Raw genomic sequence first — 20,397 nt, forward strand, 5'->3', positions numbered from 1 at the left:
GTTTTTTTTTCTCAAGAACATGCCTGAGCAAGCATTTCGTTTCGTTAAGGGCGCGTTTAGTTACCAAAAATTTTCACCTCGAATTTTGTGACTTTCCCTTTGGACATATGCATGGAGCACTAAATATAATTAAATAACAAAACTAATTACACAGTTTGTATGTACACGACGAGACGAATCTTTTGAGCCTAATTAGTACATGATTAGCCATAAGTGCTACAGTAACCTACATGTGTTAATGATGCGGTCAAAGACCTTAGAAGATTCGTCTCGCGGTTTCCAAGTGAGTTCTGAAATTAGTTTTTTAATTAGTGTCCGAAAAATCCTCCCGACATCTGATCAATCTGTTGATGTGACACCCAAATTTTTTTTGTTTGGGAACTAAACGGTCTCTAAAAAGAAGAGAATTACAGCGACGCAACTTTCGAGAAGTCAGCAGTGTTCGTGTCACCGAAACGTTCAGCGACACGGGCAGGCATGGCCGCATGGCACTTGGCAAGTTGGCAGGGACGCTGGCCGCGAACGTTTTCGGAGTCGCTTTAGGACTGGGATATTTTGCCGTGGCGGATAAAACCCAGCGAGCCCACGCACACAGCCCGCGACACGGCCACGGATATCTTCGCCGCCTGCTGCGTCGCGAGCTCTCCCCATGGCGCTCCCCCTCGCCCGCCTCCTCCTCCCCGCGCCCCCCGCCTGCCAGTGCCAGCCCCCGCTTGGCCTGCGCTTCCGCACGCGCCACGTCTCCTTCGCTGCCTGCTCCCGCGGTCACCGCGCCGCCATCGCTGCCCGCGCGGCCGCTAGCGCCCCCGCGGCCTCGGCGCCGGAGGCGGTGGCGGAGGAGAAGGTGGAGCCGCGGACGCGGCTCGTCGCGCAGAACATCCCGTGGGACTACACGGCCGACGACATGCGCGCGCTCTTCGAGAAGCACGGCTCCGTCGTCGGCGTTGAGGTAGACATCTGCTTCGGCCCCCTCTCTCCCTTCTCTGCTCGAAGTAAAAAGGAGGGGGAAATGCTATGCAGTTTGCGAATTTTTTTCTCTTAATAATAGCTCTGTAATAGTGGTAGAAGTAATCCTGTTAGACAGTGGATGCTGTCGAAAGCTGTGGCTGCCACATTGAACTATTGAAGTACTAGTATTCTTGGAGTAGTTTTGCAGTTGCTCAACTCATGTAGAAATTAAACAGAAAGACGACATGGCTTGATGAAAAAATTGAAATGCATTTGGTGTGTCATGGGCCTCACGGTCCATTTTTGCTATGCTCAAGTAGGTGCAATATAATAATCGAAAGGCTTAGTAGAATCTGAAGGAAAGGCTCGAGTATATGATTTCAAAGCCTTGTATTTGGATGCTGTGAATCAGGGTTTTGTGCTATCATATTACTTTCTACTGCTAATAACCTCCCCCAGACCCCGCACAGTGCGGGAGCCTACGGCACTAGGTACGTCCTTTATATTACTTTCTACTGCTCATGAAACAATAGCTGAACTACTTTGGAGAAAAAAATATGCTGTTGCGAATCGGTCAGTGTGTGGCATAGGAGCTGAATTGAACATCCAGGAATTTGTAGGGTGGCATAGGAGCTGAACTGAACATCCAGGAATTTGAGTTATGCTCTGTGGAAACGGCTGAAATGAGTTTTTTCCCAAGCTGAAAACTAATGTTATATTGTTTTGAAGGAGAAAATATTCTGTTGTTAAAAACCAATGTTTATTTACTAAGTATGTTGTGGACGCCTCAGCCCACATCAAAGTAGTACCACAGCTCTATTCTAAGCTTTTCATGGCCGCTCATCAATTCATTTCACAATGGGTGAAAATTCTATACAAAGACAGCAGTGGCAATGTTAGTGATTATTTTTTTCTTACTTGATTTCCTAGCTTTCAATGTACAATGCCAGTAAAAACAGAGGGTTGGCATTTGTAACGATGGGTTCAGAAGAGGAGGCTTCTGCAGCTCTCAACAATCTCAATTCAACTGTAAGTTTAAGTATCACCTAAAATGTATCTCACTCTCAGACTCACCTTGCTTACTTACATCATTGTTTGTTTCCCTTTCAATCCTTATTTTGATGTAGACTTTAAATGATAGAAAAATCAAGGTGGACTTTGCGCGACCTAGAAAGAAGCAACCTAAGCAAGTTAAGCAACCTGTTGTGGTATCAGATAGCTCGGAAAAGTACATTCTATTTGTCGGAAATTTGACATGGAGAGTTAGAAATCGTCACCTTCGTGAATTATTTGCCTCGACCCCAGGTGTCTTATCAGCTGAAGTTATCTTTCATACCACTACACCAAGGCGATCCGCTGGTTATGCATTTGTTTCTTTTTCTTCGAAAGAGGCTGCAGAGGCTGCCATATCTACTTTAAATGGACAGGTAAATATTAACGGATTGTGCCATGTACACGTATGTATTTTTATTAAAATTCTACCCCACAGCAGTTGTTGCTGCATCTGAAATATGATTATGATTGCAGAATTTGATGGGACGGCCCATTAATGTGATGTTCAAAGAAGAAAATGCTAAGAAGAATGAATCTTCTGTCCCAAAGGAAGATGTGTCCGTGGTGGAATCGTCTGAACAGAGTGATAGCTAAACACTAACTTTTCCGAGAATCAAGAAAAGTGAAATGAATTGATCTGTGGTTACATATATTCTGACCCATGGTATTTCTTTTTCAGCAATAGCTATATCCTTTGTTTTATTTGGCTCTATTTATTCCATGTACATATTTGTTTACCAAGATTGGATGATGTATTTCATGTGAGAAATGAAACAGCCTCCTTAACATGTCAATTTTGATTACTTGTCTGTTTATTTCTACCGAACATACAGCAACTTTCTCCACTGCGGGTTAGATTTTCATGATATAACCTAACAGAATCATGTTGATTAGGCATCATTATATAAAATTATGACTGTTTATACAGCCCCTATCATATTTATGGCCAGCAATACATGAGTGACACACTGACACTTCTTCCACGCAGGATGCCATATTGCCGCTCCGTTTTGCTGGTTCAGGGCTCATCGATTGTGAAATACGTGCTCTGTAAGTTCTCCGGTTGATATCTGTTACATTTGGAGGTCAGGAATGCTGGGAGCACGCAAATACTGTTCTCAAGTCTACCTGCTATCTTCTAGGTTAGTGGGTGTGAAGGTTTGGGGATTCAGAGTGAGGGGCCGGCCATGAAAGGAAGGGTCAAAATGCCCAGGCTCGAACTAGCGCGATGGATGAGTCTCCTGTTCACTGCAGTCGTTCACTGACGTGTCCCAGGAAAACCAGATATGAGATATTTGTCTGTCTTCAAACCCCTCCTAACTCCCTATCTCAAAAGAAATGCAACTCTCTTTTTTGCGGTAAAAATGCAACTCTCTCACTTCTCGAAATCAAATAATTTTAAATTTAATTATATTACTAATATTTATATCTTCAAATAGATTTAGTATGAAAAATATAATAGAATTAATATAATGATATTTATATTTTATAGTACAATTGTTAATACTATCTTGTATAAATTTGGTTAAATTTAAAATTGCTAGACTTCTCGGGAAGCAAAAGCTGTAATTTTCTAGACTGGGGTAGCATGTTTATTTGAGTTGACAAATCGCATTTATTCTTGTTGTCAGCTATCATTCATGCGATGCCGATGTCTGCTGTTTTGGTTGATCCGATATTCTTGAACGACAAACCCGCACATAGCTAAACGGCAACGCTAACGCATGGAAATGAGAAAATCCACGCGGAAAGTGTGAGATGCGTTACGGCAGTTGCAGATGCCGTTCCATTTTTCAACCGCCCTACCGACGCCTGCGACTGCGACCGTCGCCGGCCGAGCTGCGGGAAGCGCGGCCCGCGAGCTCCCTGAGACCAGCAGTGACGTCCGGCCTCTCGGCATCCGGCAGACGCAAGCACGCGCCACGCCACGCCACGCCACGCCACGGTGGAGGAGCCGAGGAGAAAGAAGGGGAGCTGGGCCTGGTCGAATCCGGGGGTCCTTCCGTGCCAGGCCGAGCAACCCCCCACGCCGGCGAGCCATCACGGTGAGGCAATCCACCAAAGCACCAAGGCGCCAAGCAGGCAAGCAACCCACACAAAAGACCTTGTCCGTGGCGCCCACGGTTTTAGACTCTCGGTTCCTTCCCCCCACGCCCGAAGCAACCGCTCCCTCCTCACCAAACCGCCCCCCGACCCCCAAAACCGCTCTGAGCCGATGGAGGCGGATGCGGCGGCGGACGAGAGGGGGAAGAAGGGCGCGCCCGGCGGCGGCGGCGGCGTAGGGCTGGAGTGGGAGCTGGAGCGGCAGTACGGCTTCGAGCGGGAGATGATGCTGATGGCCGCCGCGGCGCCGGGCGCCGGTCCGCCGCCGCAGCAGCGGCAGCGGCAGCGGCCCTTCACCGCCGATCTGCTCCAGAACTGCGACCTCCCTCCTCCCGCCAAGCTCTTCGGCCCCGTCCCGACCCTGCAGAGGTGAGCGCGCGCCGTCTCTTTACTTGTCGCCGCGGGGAACCCCGTCGGGGATCGCATTGCTCGGGATTCAGAACTCAGCGCGGCGCCGTGTTTGGAACAAAAAAAAAAGGTTGGAGAGCGCGGCGGGGGCGGACCAGAAGAGCGGCGGCGGCGTGGGGAGCAACGACAGCCTGTTGCGCGCGCTGCGCCTGTCGCAGTCGCGCGCGCGGGAGGCGGAGGAGAAGCTGGCGGCCGCGGGGGCCAGCAACGGGGAGCTCGCGGCGCTGCTGGTGCGGGACTCGGTGGCGCTGTCCGCGCACCGCCGGTGGGTCATGATGCTGGAGGCCGAGAACTCCCTGCTCAGAGGCGGCGGCGGGCGCGGCGCGGACCCGGGCCCGGACGACGACGGCGACGGCAACGCGTGGCGCAGCGGCGGCGGCGGCGGGGTGGCCGCGTGGTGGGTCGCGCTCGCGGTCTGCGTCGGCATCGCCGGTGTCGGGCTCGCGCTCGGCAGGCTCCTCTGCTGAAGCCCCCCGGATTTTGTAAGCGGGAACTGCGGATCGGAAGATCAAGTCCACCACCTCATCCCGGGTTAGAACAGTTCATCGGCAATGCCAATGATAAGGTCACGCAAGTTCTTCGGAAAATATCACAGCTCGGTAAGAAATTGTGATGGATGATTAAGCATTCTCTTCCCCTGCTGTAAATCGGGGAGGAAAGTATGAAACGAGCCTAGTGTAAATACTAAAAAGGATTGGACTAGAAGCTGTCGTGTCCATCACTGCACACGCTTTCGTGAAAAAGGGGAAAGGAGAACAATCTCATGGTCGGAATGGGGCCTTTCAGGTTGTCTCCGTTTCGATGCCTGCCTTCGGTTCCGGCGATTCTGCGATGATCTTGCTCGGGTCACTTTCGATAGCGCTTGTCTGATCCCTGCATAGGCATTAATGACAACGGCTCTTCTATGTGGCTGTACGGCACGGAGTACAGTGTACAGACGCAACGGAACTCGAATCCTGTTTGTTTTGTTTAGGCCTTCCTCTTGTTTTCTTATTTAGTTGCAAAGTCCACTTGGTGTGTTGTTCCCTCCATGTACTATATGGATGCATGCATACCTCCTTTTGTCAGGCGTGACTGCAATAGAATGAACAGGATTCCATGTTTTGAAATCATTAATGCAGATTCCATGCTACAATAAACTTGAAAAGCTGACCTAGATTCGGTAGAAGGAACATTATTTTTCTAATCTAGATATGAAGATATAATAATTTTGTAATATTCCGATTTGGTTCATTGAAAAGCATGAAATCAGATTGAAACACTGATATAGTCAAATCGATTTTATTTTGAAAGAACACCGTAACTTTATCTCTTGCATATCCGCTAGCAGAAATCAGTCAGCAATTGACTTAAAAAAAAAGAAATCAGTCAGCAGTCGCCGCTCCAAGTCCGAGGCAACCCGTCACCATACCATCCCTACAGCTGCTCATTGGGGAGTGAACAACCAGGACTCTGTTGGCCACGAGCCTGGGTGTGCGCTAGCGCCGCCGGCAACCTCGCTCATGTACGTGTCTAACGTACGGCCGGACAAGGGAGCCTGGGGTGCGGAGAAGCGGCGACCTCCTGCGCCGACGCCGGCGGTGACCTCACCGATGTTCGTGCCCCACGACCAAACAAGGAAGCCTCGGCGCGTGGAGAAGTTGCGGCCTCCTGCGCCGGCGCCGGCGCCAGCGGGCAACCTCGCCCATGTTTGTGCCCCATGGCCGGACAAGGGCGCCTGGGAGTGCGGAGAAGCCACGACCTCCTATGCCGGCGGCGTCGGCAACCTCGTCCATTAACATGTTCATGTCCCCACCGCCGGATAAAAGGGTGCCTCTTCTCTGCTCTACACTCGTCAAACAGAGTTACGTTCGGTTAGTGGGTTGCATAACTTGACTTATTGGTCAATTGTTCCTTTTTGTTCTCTCTTCGACTCTTCCCGTTGGTCGAGTCCTAAGTCTTGTTCGTGCAGCACGGGATCGGAGACGGCGTCGGAAGCAGAGCCGCACGGACAAAAGACACAGGGTGTGACTCGAGGTGAAGTCGGAGGCACGCGGGAAGAGGATAATATGTTAGGACCCACGCATCAATGATAGATGACGATCAAAAGTCAAATTAGCGTAGAAACGGTCCGCTCTTTAAAAACAGATAAAAAGCAGAGTTTACAGTTAAATTGTGTAATTTATTATTTTCCTCAACTGCATTTAATACTCTATGCATGTGTCTGAAGATTCGATGTGATGGGTTGTGTAGGAAATTTTTTTTGGAAACTAAACATGGCCTTAATTTCCAAAAATTTTCACGCGCTATAGTAACTTCGAACAGTTGACCACTAATTTTTTTTTGAGATTACACAATACAACTCAGACACTTACAACATACACATACTCACACCCCTATGAACACACGTACACAAGCCCTATCCCTATGAGCATCGAGATTGATGAAGCCACCACAAGTGCCTCGCTGTCGACGGAAACGTCGCCTACTACTGAATGCACGACGCCGTTAAATCCCAAAATATCAGGTGCTACCGAGACTCTTGTAACCACTAGGCTACAGGCCCTTTCGCGGTTGACCACTAATTAGGAGTATGAAATGTGGATAACTGACAAAATCCATTCCATAACCCCGGGCAAAATCGCGAGACGAATCTAGTGAACCTAATTATGCAATAATTAGACAATATCATGCTATAGTAAACGACCTCTAGTGATAGATTAATTAAGCTTAATAGATTCATCTCGCTATTTTCCGTCCATTCATGTAATTAATTTTATAATTAGTTTTATATTTAATACTTTAATTAGTGTTGTAAAAGTTCCAAAAAGAATTTGCCCGAAAAACCACGATGAAAACCGAAGCAAAAAAAAGAAGCATTAATTTGGGAGCCATGATAAGCAGTATCCGCGATGGGACGCAGTTGCCACGGTGCTAGTACTGTTTTGACGCTGCACTTTTTGACAAGTGCTTCAGGTCAGAGGGCCCATTCAGGAATCAGGATAGGGCTTGTCGAATGGTGAATGCCGAGTCCACAGGCCTTCTTCGCTCAACAGCTCAAGCTGAGGGTTCGAGTGTTTGACAAGTGGCATGTTCCAAAAAAAAAAAGTGTTTGACAAGTGGCGGAAAGTGCTGGCAGTTGGATCTGGGAGTTGATTATCTGGAAGTTTCATTTCTAGCCACATTCTGTTGCTTTAGCATCTGGTGATCTAACTTAATAGAGGGTTCTTGTATATTGCTTGGTTCCTGCTTTCGGAGCGTGATATCATAAAGTTATGATGAATGGCCGTTGATGTACCACCCCTCTACCTAGGTTTAAATGAAGTGACTTCTTCGCATCTCGTTACCGTTTCATTGACCAACCGAGAGACATTTAAATTTTAAACCTCCAAACCCTCGTTCCCCAAGCAGATGCACAATCGAAGTTGTCTCCTAGGGCTGCTTGTTTGTTTCTGTGCTTGGCATGGCCAGCCAATTTGTGGCTACTTCAAGCAAATGTCCATATTTTACTCACTAACAAAATCTTGACATCTTGCACCCACATAGCAAAGCAAGCCAAAACACTAGCCGACATTCTAGTGCAAATCAGTTTTAGGTTTCTTATGGTGGAATTTCTCCACTTAGGTGTGCGCTCAACTCACCATTTGTCGGTACCCTGTAGCAGGGATACCCATTTTTACTGTAGCAAGGCAGGACTCGCGTAGTCAGCCGTAACTACGCGATGAGGGGCGGAGCAGCCAGGCCCCATGGGTCAGGCTCTCTCCTCACCGGGCCAACGGCCCCGGACCCGCTCCCCGCTCTGGGACGGGTCCGGTGACGCCACGTGTCACTGAAAAGGGGAAGCTCCGAGCCAACAATCGAGGGCTCGGACCCCCCCATAGGGGTCAGGGACCTACCGCGTCCATCCGGACCTCCCACGCACATAGAACCAACATACCGCCGGGGGGAGTCCGGAGGTGCCACATATCCCGCAGGCGCGGGTCTTCCGCTGGAAGACTCGCCCACCCACCGCATTCAATGCGGGTGGAGTCCGGAGGCGCCACATGTCCCGCAGGTGCGGGCGCGGGCGCGGGCGCGGGTCTTCCGCTGGAAGACTCGCCCACCCACCGCATTCAATGCGGGTGGTTGAGGCGTGCTCTGCCGCCGCGGCACGCGGGGCAGCCTTTGTCAGGTCTCACTGTAGACCGCGTATTACCGAGGTACACAGTGCAGCCACCTGCGTCGCATCCGCGCAGAGCCCATCTGCCGCATTAATTGGATACGACGGCACGACACTTTTCCATCATACCGCCTACGCCGCAAGCTACACGGCCCATTAAGCTATGCTGCAGGCAACGCCGCAAGCTATACCCTGACGCCGTTTAGACAAGACATGGCATGGATATGCTGGACGGAGGATCCCCGCGGGCAGGTAAGGAAATCTAGGAATGAGATCTCCTTCGCCTGCAACGACATAATGTATGAACAGTATGTTATTTTATACTACATCGATTGGGCCCACCTGTCGGGTACCCAACGGCCATGTACGCGCCTCCCTTGAGATATAAAGGGGAGGCGCTCGCTGCACACACCAAGCACTCTCAGATCCTCAGACTCTCTCGAGACGAAGGGAACACAAGCAATACAACACACAGTGGACTTAGGGTATTACGCTCCGGCGGCCCGAACCACTCTAAACCTGCTGTGTTCATCGTGTTCCTCCAGCGAGATCGAACTAGTCATAGCTAACCCCCGAGTACTCACCCTCTGGGCTTAGGCAGGTGCATTACGCCACCCGGCAGTGGGTTTCCACTCCACGACATTTGGCGCGCCAGGTATGGGGTATGTGATGAGAAGATGCTCGAGAAACTGGCGATGCACGAGGTGGAAAGCGTTACCACGCTTTTCTCCCTGGCTGACAAGTGTGCCAGGGCCGCTGAGGGCCGCTGTTGTCGGTCAAAACCCACCGGCGAGTAGCGACGGGCAACACGAAGAGCCGGGAGGTTGCTGGGGCGCTGGCAGGCACTGCTCCCTCGTCGACGGCCCGCAATTCTGTCACGCGCCTGGAGGTTTTGTCGAAAACCGGGCGTGCCACCTGACCTATACCCGATCAGCTGGGGGCCAGAATGCGCATGGCAAACGCCCACGCCCGCAAGGTGGCAGCGGAGGTTCATGCCCAGTGCATCCCACCGCTCGCCACAGCGCCACTGACTGCCGCGAGATCCAGAAACTCGCGAAGCGGGTCAGTGGGCGGCGTGAGCAGGCCTCCAAGGACGGCTCACCCCCTCTTCATCAGCGGTCTGGCAAGGAGAAAGCCTCCGATAGTGAGACCGCTGCCGGGGAGAAGGAGCTGGGGTACCAATCCCCGATCGGGAGCTGAAGGGCGTTTACCGCCAAGACAACTCCGTCTCCGACAACGAGGAGCGCCGCAAGAAGCTGTACGTAATGTGCGGCGGAAGCAGGGAGCTTGTCTCCCGGCGGGACGTGAAGACCCTTCGCCGACAGGTCCTTTCGGTGAAGCCGGGGGTCCCGAAGGCGGCATCGCACCACAGGTGGATGAACACCACCATCTCTTTCGGGCCATCTGACTGCTCGGAGAACATGGCCGGGGCTAGTGTACTACCTCTAGTCACCGCCCCTGTCATAGCCAACATCAGGCTCTATCACGTGCTGATAGACGGTGGAGCTGGCCTCAACGTCATCAGCTATGCAGCGTTCAAGCAGCTGCAGATCCCGGAGTCCAAGCTGACTCCCTCTCGCCCATTCTCCGGAGTAGGCCCACATCCAGTGTTCCCTCTGGGGAGCATCACTCTGCCAGTCACGTTCGGGACCGAGGAGAACTTCCGCACAGAGAGCGTCCAGTTCGATGTTGCAGAGGTGAACCTCCAGTTCAATGCCATCATTGGCCGGCCGGCACTCTACCGCTTCATGGCCATTGCCCATTACGGGTATTTGGTCCTGAAGATGCCTTCCCCTGCCGGTGTCCTCACCGTGCGGGGTGACCGCACTGCTGCCGTCGCAGCAGTTGAGAGACTGCATGCTCTGGCGGCAGAGGCTGCATGTTCCTAGGAGGACCCATCCACCTCGCGACCCAGGGCGCCTGCAAAGGCACCTAAGGTTCAGCCGTCTGATCCGGACAATGTTCCCGTGAAGACGGTGCAGATCGGAGCGGACTCATTCAGGACCACCAGCATCACTTTCCTCTGGGCAAATGTGGGCGTGTTCGCATGGGAACCGTCACAGATGCCCGGGATCCCCAGGGAAGTGATTGAGCACCATCTGAGGATATACCCCGACGCCACGCCGGTATGCCAGAAGCCTCGGAAGCAGTCCGTGGAGCAGCAGAACTTCATCCGTGAAGAAGTCCGCAAGCTGCTACACGCTGGCTTCATTGAGGAGGTCCACCACCTCGAGTGGTTGGCCAACCCATTCGTCGTCCCAAAGGCCAACGGGAAGCTTCGGATGTGCATCGGCTACACCAGCCTCAATAAGGCATGTCCTAGAGACCCCTATCCTCTTCCACGTATCGATCAGATCGTGGACTCCACCTCCGGGTGTGACCTTTTGTCTTTCCTAGATGCATACTCTGGTTTCCACCAGATTCAGATGTCTATAGAGGATAGGAAATATACTGCTGTTGTAACAGTGGATGGACTTTATTGCTATATTGTCATGCCATATGGTCTGCGGAATTCCTTACCCACCTTTGTACGAGCTATGAACAAAACCTTCTGTAATCTAATTAGAGATATTGTTGAGGTGTATGTTGATGACATTGTGGTCAAGACTAAGGTAGGGTCAACACTAGTGGAGGACCTATCCCTCGTCTTCGATCGACTGTAGAAGTAGTATTGTAAAGCCAAAGGATTCTTCCTTTGTCAAATCGGTTCTTCTGTAAGAATCCAACTTTTAATGAAGCTTATTATCCCTCAATCTTGTCTAATCCTTACTCACCTCTCTTACAGCAACAAGACGGTCCAGAACCTGTGATCTGTAACAGGGAACCATCCCACTTTCTTCCAACTGCCCCTGATGTTCTTTTTTGCAAGGGATCGCCACCGATGAAGAAAGTGATAATGACTGTTCAACCAGACTTACTCCAGCCGGCTTCTAAACGAAGACAAACTTCTGCAAATGTTGCCCCCCGAGTTCCAACCAAGAAGAGAAAGATGATTGCAAGACGAATCATCAAGAAAACTGCTCAATCTTCCCCGAGTCCACCATATTCCAACTCCAACCAGGTAATCTATTTTTTTAAAACTTCTTCCTTATGCATATATACTCTGGTTGACTGTAATTCTATTTTCAGAATGCAGCTGAAGACATCCCCAATACTGAAAGTCCAATTCAACATGAAACAACCGCAAATCCTGATGCTCTGATGGAGGCACGTGAGGGGCAAGCTGTCACAACCAATTCTCTTGTTGTTGCCTCAAACTCAACTGAAACGATCGCATTCGGACCGACCATTGCTCCTTTATCAGAACAGGTAACACTACAAGAGCCAATTCTAAATCAGCCGATAACTCCATTAATGCACTTTGCCCCCAAACTAACTCCAATATTTTCACAGGGCTTTGATATTTCAAACTTGCTCTCCTTTGACCCAGCATCAATGGGTCTGACTACCCTTGGAGCAAAAGTACCAACTCCACAGCAATCGGCTAACCTGGCAGACCAGCTTCAACTCATCAAGGGTCTGCTCTCTGCTCCAATTGGTACCCTGGTTGATGACTCAAGAGAAATACAGAAAATCCTCGAGCAGATAGAATCCCAACTCCCAGAATCACTTCGAGTCAAGCTTTGGCCAGCCAACCATCTTCCCTTCTTTTGGGCAGAAGTGAAAGCAGCGCAACAAAGAATAGAGTTACGTCATTCTCAGATACCTCTGAAAGCCGACATTGCTCAGAAATGCAAACTGCTCAACCAAAAGAAAGCAACTTTGGATGCTAAAGCTGACATCTCCGAGAGTACAAGGCGACTCAATCTCCTGAAAAAAGAACTGATGGAACTAGAAGAAAAGGTCTGCACCACCCGAAGACTGATCCAAGAGGAGAAAGCCTAGATTGCAAACTCCTAGCAAGAAGCCCAAGAAATAACCGAGCAAATACGGGCAGAGTTTGCAGAGATAAGCACAATGAGTCAACAGATAGTAACATGCGATGACAAAGACGACGAAGCAGTCATAGCAAGAGCCGACACCATACACGCAGAAGCCATCCATGCCATAGAAGGATTCCTGAACTAGTAGAATAATTCAGAAAACATTTAGTGTTGCTTGTTAAACTGAAACTCGTATCTGTTAAAAACATCTTAAGTCGATGGTTACACATCGGCTGCCTTGCTTCTCATATAATAACAATTTTTTTGCTGGCCAACTCAATGTGTTGGCCTCTTTCATCATCATTTTTTTACTGGCCAACTCAATGTGTTGGCCTATTTTTTTTTGCTGGCCAACTCAATGTGTTGGCCTATTATAATGCAGCCAGATGAATCTCATCGGCTCTTGTTAGTCGCCTTCCCACATACTCGGAAAATACTTCTTGAGGTGTTGGCCATTGACGGCTACAGGAAACTTGACACCATCTAATTCTTCAAGCATGTATGCATTCCCAGGCATGACCTGATCAACCTTGTACGGTCCATGCCAAGTAGGAGACCACTTACCATACTTCCTGTCTTTAGTTCCCAATGGTAGCACTGCCTCCCAAACTAGGTCTCCAACCTGGAATTCTTTCGGCTTGACTTTTTTGTTGTATGCGCGACCAACTTTAGCCTTGTTTTCCTTGATCTTCTCAAGTGACCAAAGTCTTAGCTCTGTAAGATCCTCCACATTATCGCTCATCAAAGCTGCATAATCTTCAGCCGATAGATCATTCTGAAACTCAACACACCTTGATCCGACCGTGATCACCCATGGCAACACAACGTCTTGACCGTAGACCAGATGGTATGATGACGTCTTGATGGATTCGTGACACGAAATACGATACACCCACAAAGCCTCTGACAACACCTCATGCCAGCGCCTAGGATATTCATCGATCTTCCTTTTGATCAGCTTGATAAGGCTCTGGTTGGATGCTTCAGCCTGTCCATTAGCCTGGGCATAATATGGGGATGATTTGATCAGCTTGAATCCCGTGTCATCGGCAAACTTTCTAAATTCCTCCGATATAAAGACCGATCCTCCATCGATCGTAATGGTTTGAGGAATCCCGAACCTATGAATGATGTGCTCTTTAACGAAACTGATCACATCTCTTGACGCCACCAATCTCATGGGTACCGCCTCTACCCATTTTGTGAAATAATCTGTAACAGCTAACACCCATTGGTGACCTTTGCTAGATGGCGGGTTAATCTGGCCGATCATATCCATGGCCCAACCCCTGAACGGCCATGGCTTAATAATAGGATTCATTACTGATGCCGGCACCATCTAAATTTTACCGAATCTCTGACATGCCTGACATCCCTTGTAATATTTGATGCAATCCTCAAGCATGGTAGGCCAGTAATATCCCGATCGTCTAATCAGCCATTTCATCTTATGAGCCGATTGATGAGTACCGCAGGCTCCTTCATGAACCTCATGCAAAAGCCGATTCGACTCTGAAGGCCCTAAACATTTAAGCAGCAGTCCTTCCAAAGTCCTGTAGAACATGTCGTCCCCAATCAGAACATACTTCATAGCTTTGAGTCTTATCCTTCTGGGTGGCCCCCGAGCCGAATCCTTCAAATAATTGAAGATATCGGCTCTCCAGTCTCCAGGTTCTAGAAACTGAACCTCCACATTGACCCCATCGGCTGTTTTCTTGTATCCGGAAGCCATCCGTGCCAAGTCATTGGCTTTACCGTTCAAAGTCCTTCGTATCCAGTGGAAATTAATGTACCTGAATTGTGACATCAACTCACGGCACTGCATCCATATTGGGAAAAGAGCCTCGCTCTCACATTTATATTCTTCCGTGAGCTGAGAAATCACCAGTTTCGAATCCCCAAATATTTCCACTGCTTCTGCAACAGCTTCCAGAAGTAATTCCATCGCCTTGCAAACGGCCTCATATTCTGCTAAATTATTGGTGCATGGAGTAGTCATCCTAATGGAAAAAGAATAAGTCGCCCCAAGAGGCGATACCAAAAGAATTCCTACACCGCACCCATCATCACAAGCCGATCCGTCAAAAAACATGGCCCAGGCACGTATAAACAGTGCAGCCACATCGGTGCTGATCCTGTCTGCCACGAGATCCGCCAGTGCCTGTCCTTTGACCGCCTTCGCAGGCTGATATCTGATATCGAATTCTGACAATGCAAACATCCACTTCCCGAGCCGGCCTTTCAGAACTGGAGCCGACAGCATATACTTTATGACATCCGATTTGCAGATTACAATCGTTTCCGCCGAGAGCAAAATATGACAAAGCTTTGTGCATGTAAAGAATAAACAAAGGCAAAACTTCTCGATCTCAAGATTCCTGGTCTCGGCATCTAACATGCACCTGCTGAGGTAGAAAACCACCCTCTCCTGGCCATCGTGCTTCTAAACCAATACTGAAGCAATGGAAGGGTCACCCACGGACAGGTACACGTAGAAGGGCCTATCTTGCTGGGGTGGAACCAACACTGGAGGCTTCAATAGATATTCTTTGATTTCATCAAAAGCCTGCTATTGCTCTGCATCCCAGCGAAACTCAACATCAGACTTGACTTTCACCAAACCCATGAACGGCTCGATGCGCCCAGACAGATTGGAGATAAATCGTCTGACAAAGTTGATTTTGTCGATGAGCTTCTGCAAATCTTTCATCGTAGTAGGCGGCCTCATTGTCCTTACAGCTTCTTGACTTTTCAAGCCGATCTCGATTCCCTGCTCGTGCACCAGGAATCCTAAGAACTGACCGACCGATATACCAAACGCGCATTTCTTTGGGTTCATTCTGAGCCCAAACCTTCGAGTCCGCTCCAAGACCTGACGCAAGTCTTCCAAATGTCCCCCAGCCGACGTGGACTTGACCACGACATCATCAATGTAGATCTCTACCAATTTGCCGATGAGATCATGAAAAATGTAATTCATAGCGCGTTGATACGTTGCACCGGCATTTTTCAATCCAAAGGTCATAACCAAGTACTCGAACAATCCGACCGCGCCTGGTACTCTGAATGCGGTCTTGTGTATATCCTCTGGGGCGATAAAACTCATCATCTTATAACCGGCCGCTGCGTTGATCAATGTTTCCGCAACAGGCATCAGATACTCATCTTTTGGCGTTGCTCTATTGAGGTCTCTGAAATCCACGCAGACTCGCCATCGGCCATCTTTCTTCTGTACAGGGACCACGCTGGAGATCCACTCCGCATACCTACATGGCCTGATGAATCCTGCATCCAGCATCTTTTGCACCTCTTTCTTAACCTCCTCTAGGACTTCGGCCTTCATCTGACGTGCTGGTTGCTGGAACGGCCGAAATCCCTTCTTAAGCGGGAGCCGATGCTCGACGATGTCTCTATCCAGGCTGGGCATCTCAGTATAATCCCATGTTAAACAGTCCCGGTACTCCTTCGATAGTGCTATCATCTGCTCACGCAAGATCGGGTCTAACCTTTTGCTGATAAACGTCGGTCGTGGCTTATCCGCGGGACCGATATCAACTTCCTCCAAATCGTCAGCTGACGTAAACCCGTACCCTAACTTGCCATCGTCTGAAAAATCAACATCGACATCAAACACAGGGAGATAACAAGAAAAATTTTCCGGCCAACCGCACGGGCTGGCCGTTCCTGTATTTCCATTATCATTGAAAACTGAATGCTCAGCAACTGACCAACTACCAGAGCAGGCCATTGTTTGTACATAATGTAACAATTTTAACTCCAAACATATATTACTCATTTTTTTGGGGCCGGTTGCTGGGACCGGCCTCTCTAATCTTGCTGGATTCCGTAGCTTGCCAGGATGTGCTTACTCTGTGAGGCCAGTGGATAAGACCAGCCTCAGCCCATTTTTTGTCGCTTCAATCCGATCACAGTCTTCCAGCTCGATCCCTGAGATCAGCTCTTGACCTTCCGCATCCCAGGCGTTCATGTCTGCGAGCGAAACCTCGCTGGAGTCATCTGCACGGTCCACCTCTACTTCATCACCATCCCGCCGGACCAAACACTGGTGCATCGTGGAAGGAACACAACAGTTGGTGTGAATCCAATCCCTCCCAAGTAGCACTGTGTATGTACTCTTACTGTTGACGATGAAGAACGAGGTTGGGACGGTCTTGCGGCCAACTGTCAATTCCACATTGAGGACACCCTGTCCCTCTAACGGCTGACCATTGAAATCATTGAGCATCACATTGGTCTTGATAAGATCAGCAGCGGAACGACCCAATCGGCGCAGCACTGAGTACGGCATCAAATTGACTGCGGCGCCAGTGTCGATCGACATTCTGTTCACAGGCTTGCCGTCGATGAGGCCCTTGACATACAATCCCTTTAGGTGCTTGTAGCTTTTCTCCTTGGGCTTCTCAAAGATGATCGGCTGTGGGCTGAGATCCAGCTGTGCGGCAGCCAATTCCTCTGGTTGGGGCGCCCAAAACTCCGACGAGAGCACTAACACCATATTCACATCAGCCGATGGCTTTTCATCGGCTCTTGGCTGCTTGGGGCGCCACTGCCTCCTTGGATGACGCCTTTCCACCTTCGCGGGTGCCTGACTTGCTCCGCGAGATCCAGACGAGCTTTCCTCAGCACGTCGAGGTACCTTGCTTCTGCCTCTTCGAGATTGCGTAGACGCTGCACTCGGCGCTTCTATGAGCGGCAGAGCCCGTCAGGACACCATCGTGGACGATGATACTTGTCTTCCTCTTCTAGCTCAAGATCGTCCCTGGATGGCCGCTCAATATGGTCGTCGTGACGTGTTTTGGGCCCCAAGTGGTGGAACACCGATGTCTCGCCTGGATGGTGTCCCCGAGGCCTGCACTCCAAGGAATCATCGATAGTAGGCAATCGGCTCATGCCGGAATTCCAATAGTACCTGAAGATAATGCTAGAGTACAAAGTGTGAGGCAAACTAAATGAAGATAATGCAAGGAGACACAGAGATTTGTTTCACTGAAGTTCGGATTCACCACGTTCACCACGTGTGAATCCTAGTCTCCGTTGAGGAAGCTTATCGCGACCACAAGGTCAAGCTATCTCCTCCTTTCCACTATATGACCATGTGTCCTCGTGACACACGATCGCTGCTGCAACAAACTTGCCACTGCTCACCACAAGCTTGGGAGCTAGCCGGCGACGCCTAGCCGTCTAGGAGGCTTCTCCTCCAAGAGTAACAAATGCTTCAATCAAGTTGGCGATGCAACCGCAAGTGCTCAAGCTAGGGCTTATGCTCTTACTGCTCAAATGCTCTCTTAGCAAGAGTTTCACTCAACCCAACTCAAAGGATTCAACTCTAATCACTCAAATCTCACAAAGAGAGGTTGGGGAGGACTTCTCAAATGCTCTCTCGGCTCAGAGATGGCTCTGGAATGTAATGGCATCAGCACCCACGAATGGGTGAGGGTGTGGGGTATAAATACCCCTCTTTCAAAAACTAGCCGTTGCTCTGTCAGACTCAGACCGGTCAGACCGGTCAGTTCAAATTAACTAGCCGTTGGACTCCGACCGGTCAGACCGATCGGCTGGACCGGTCAGACCGGTCCTAGTAGGTTTTCTGCTCCCAAGTGTTTCTCTCTGATTTTTCTCACATGGGATAGCTATGAGCACTTTTAGTAATGTCAAACCACTAATGTTGCATCCCCCTTGATAGTACGGCATCCTATACTCAAGTTCACATAAAATGACATACACAACACTTGAGCTTTCTTGTCTTGATCAAGCCGAACTTCTTCAATCAATATCTTGAGGTTGTCAACATCCTTAATTTCAGTGAGCATGCCTGCTTGAGCTAGTGACTTTGAATCTTCCTTCATATAAGAATGGAATCCGTCTTTGATTCACAAGTCACTCCCATTTTCCAAATAATGACACTCTTCAACATAGAGCTCTCCATGACTCTAGGATCTCCAGTATTTTTGACTCGTATCGGTTTCCTTGCTCCCCCCAAGCCAACGCTTGCGTAGCCTCTTGAAACACGCCTCTCGGTCCTCTACCTTTATCCTAGCCGTCCATCTTGAACTCATATTGATTTGTGTCATGCATGAAATCTTCGTTGTCAATTTGACTTCTCAATTCAATCTTATATACAAGCCTTCTAATTTGAGATAACATATGCACATCAACTCATGTCTCATTCACTTTTCTCTTGCTTGCTTCCCTTGTACAATAATATTCATCTCATATGACAAGTCTTTCCAATTTGAGACTATGCAACAACATATTGTGTCTCATTCTCATAACCTTTACTTGTCATACGAATTCTATCATAAGTCGAATAAGCCTTTAATAGATATTTGAGCCTTCATGTCAATCATGAACACTTGCTCACATTTCCCTTTTTCTTGTTTTGCTTGTCATATACATCCGAAACAAGCCTTCGCATATTAGAGCCTTTATATCAACCATGAATACCTTGCTCTATTTTCTTTTACAACTTTTGCTTGCCACTTTGAGTCCCACATAAACTAACAAGCTTCAACACAATATTAGAGCCTTCATACTACACATGAATACCTTGCTCTTCCATTTTTCTTTCTCATTCTAGCTTGTCACATATAATGATTGTCAATGGGACATACACATTTGCTTGTAATACATGAGCTATATCATTCTACAAATTAAATACCTGCTCATAATCTCATGCAAACAAGTTAGTCCTTTAATCGTATTGTCAATCAATACACCAAAACCCACTAGGGGCCTAGATGCTCTTTCAATCTCCCCCTTTTTGGTGATTGATGACAAACCGATTAAAGCTTACAAAAAGATATTCAATAACTCTTTTGAATTCTCAGATTTAATTTGAGTTCCCCCTTAATTTGTGCAAAAGAATAAAACTCAACAAATCTGGTCTCACATGCCAATGTTGCACAAATCAAAGAAAGATGGAACTCCCCCTAAATCTCAGCATCCGTGGGGTGAAAAAGTGTATGTGCGCCTACACAAAAATTCTATACGTGATGCATATGACAGGATAACTCAGTTCATCATAATGAAGAAAGTGGCTCTGTCTGGTGCCGACCGGTCAGACCGGTCTCTCAGACCGGTCAGACCGGTCTGCCCCAGACAGCCAGCCAAAAACATTACATCAAACAATTTGCATCACACTATCACAATATCACTTAGATAGAACTAAGTCTATTACACTCATTAACACACAATACAAATGTCCTCAAGTCCACAAACTAGATAAAGTACGAGATTATTAGAAATTTCAGAGCTCCAAAGTACAGACCGGTCAGACCGGTCTGTCTGAAACAGAAAGCAAAAACTCTGAATTTTCTCTCTTCTTTAAGCTTTAGTCCTTGTTCTTCTCCCCTTTGTATTCTGCTTCAGGCTTCTCTTCCTAAGCTTTAATCTTGTTCTTCTCCCCCTTTGTCATCCATCACCATAAAAGAGGCTGGAAGAAGAAACCAAGCTGCCCATCACTGTCCATTTCCTCCATTTCCACCTAAAGAGGAATGATCATCCCAGTGGTGGCCAAACACAGCATTGGATAATCGAGTAGCAAATTGATCTGCCGCAGAAGGTCGAGATGACTCATGTGAAGGTCCTTCTCCTCCATAGAAATGCCCTGGGTACGTGCCAAACACTCCTTCTCCAGGAGGTGGTGGAGGTGCCTGAGAAGGACCACTGACATCCGGGTAGAAGATATTACCATACTGCTCAAAGTATCCGGAGTCCACATATCCTTGAACTCGGTCCTCAACAGATGGGATTACAGCCTCAGGAGGTGAAGGAGAAACGGGTGAGCGAGGCGGCTGTAGATTC

General features: G+C 48.8%; 2 protein-coding genes across 3 annotated transcripts; both read left to right on the forward strand.

Annotated features, from left to right (window-relative positions):
• Positions 1–595: 595 nt before the first annotated feature.
• Positions 596–3,379, forward strand: LOC120679006 (28 kDa ribonucleoprotein, chloroplastic-like). Of its 2 annotated transcripts, XR_005676924.1 has the most exons (6): positions 596–949; positions 1,879–1,977; positions 2,076–2,375; positions 2,476–2,665; positions 2,990–3,051; positions 3,144–3,379. XR_005676924.1 is itself a non-coding variant. In XM_039960490.1 (4 exons), the coding sequence occupies exons 1-4, from the start codon at positions 650–652 to the stop codon at positions 2,593–2,595; spliced, it is 819 nt and encodes a 272-aa protein (XP_039816424.1). In that variant the 5' UTR covers positions 596–649; the 3' UTR covers positions 2,596–2,804. The 2 variants fall into 2 exon arrangements, 1 of the variants encoding a protein (XP_039816424.1); XM_039960490.1 differs by lacking the exons at positions 2,990–3,051; positions 3,144–3,379 and having other exon boundaries at positions 2,476–2,804.
• Positions 3,380–3,941: 562 nt separating this feature from the next.
• LOC120679009 lies at positions 3,942–5,300 on the forward strand. The gene is made up of 2 exons (XM_039960491.1): positions 3,942–4,473; positions 4,583–5,300. Exons 1-2 carry the CDS (start codon positions 4,217–4,219, stop codon positions 4,977–4,979), a joined length of 654 nt encoding a protein of 217 aa, XP_039816425.1. The 5' UTR covers positions 3,942–4,216; the 3' UTR covers positions 4,980–5,300.
• Positions 5,301–20,397: the final 15,097 nt, after the last annotated feature.

The sequence above is a fragment of the Panicum virgatum genome, chromosome 6N (genome assembly GCF_016808335.1).
Source record: "Panicum virgatum strain AP13 chromosome 6N, P.virgatum_v5, whole genome shotgun sequence".
Lineage (NCBI taxonomy): Eukaryota > Viridiplantae > Streptophyta > Magnoliopsida > Poales > Poaceae > Panicum > Panicum virgatum.

Coding starts and splice junctions, on each gene's coding strand:
- LOC120679006 (XM_039960490.1), top strand. CDS start 650: ATGGCGCTCCCCCTCGCCCGCCTCCTCCTCCCCGCGCCCCCCGCCTGC. Junction 1,978..2,075: donor TCAACAATCTCAATTCAACT/GTAAGTTTAAGT, acceptor ATTTTGATGTAG/ACTTTAAATGATAGAAAAAT. Junction 2,376..2,475: donor TATCTACTTTAAATGGACAG/GTAAATATTAAC, acceptor TTATGATTGCAG/AATTTGATGGGACGGCCCAT.
- LOC120679009 (XM_039960491.1), top strand. CDS start 4,217: ATGGAGGCGGATGCGGCGGCGGACGAGAGGGGGAAGAAGGGCGCGCCC. Junction 4,474..4,582: donor CCCGTCCCGACCCTGCAGAG/GTGAGCGCGCGC, acceptor CAAAAAAAAAAG/GTTGGAGAGCGCGGCGGGGG.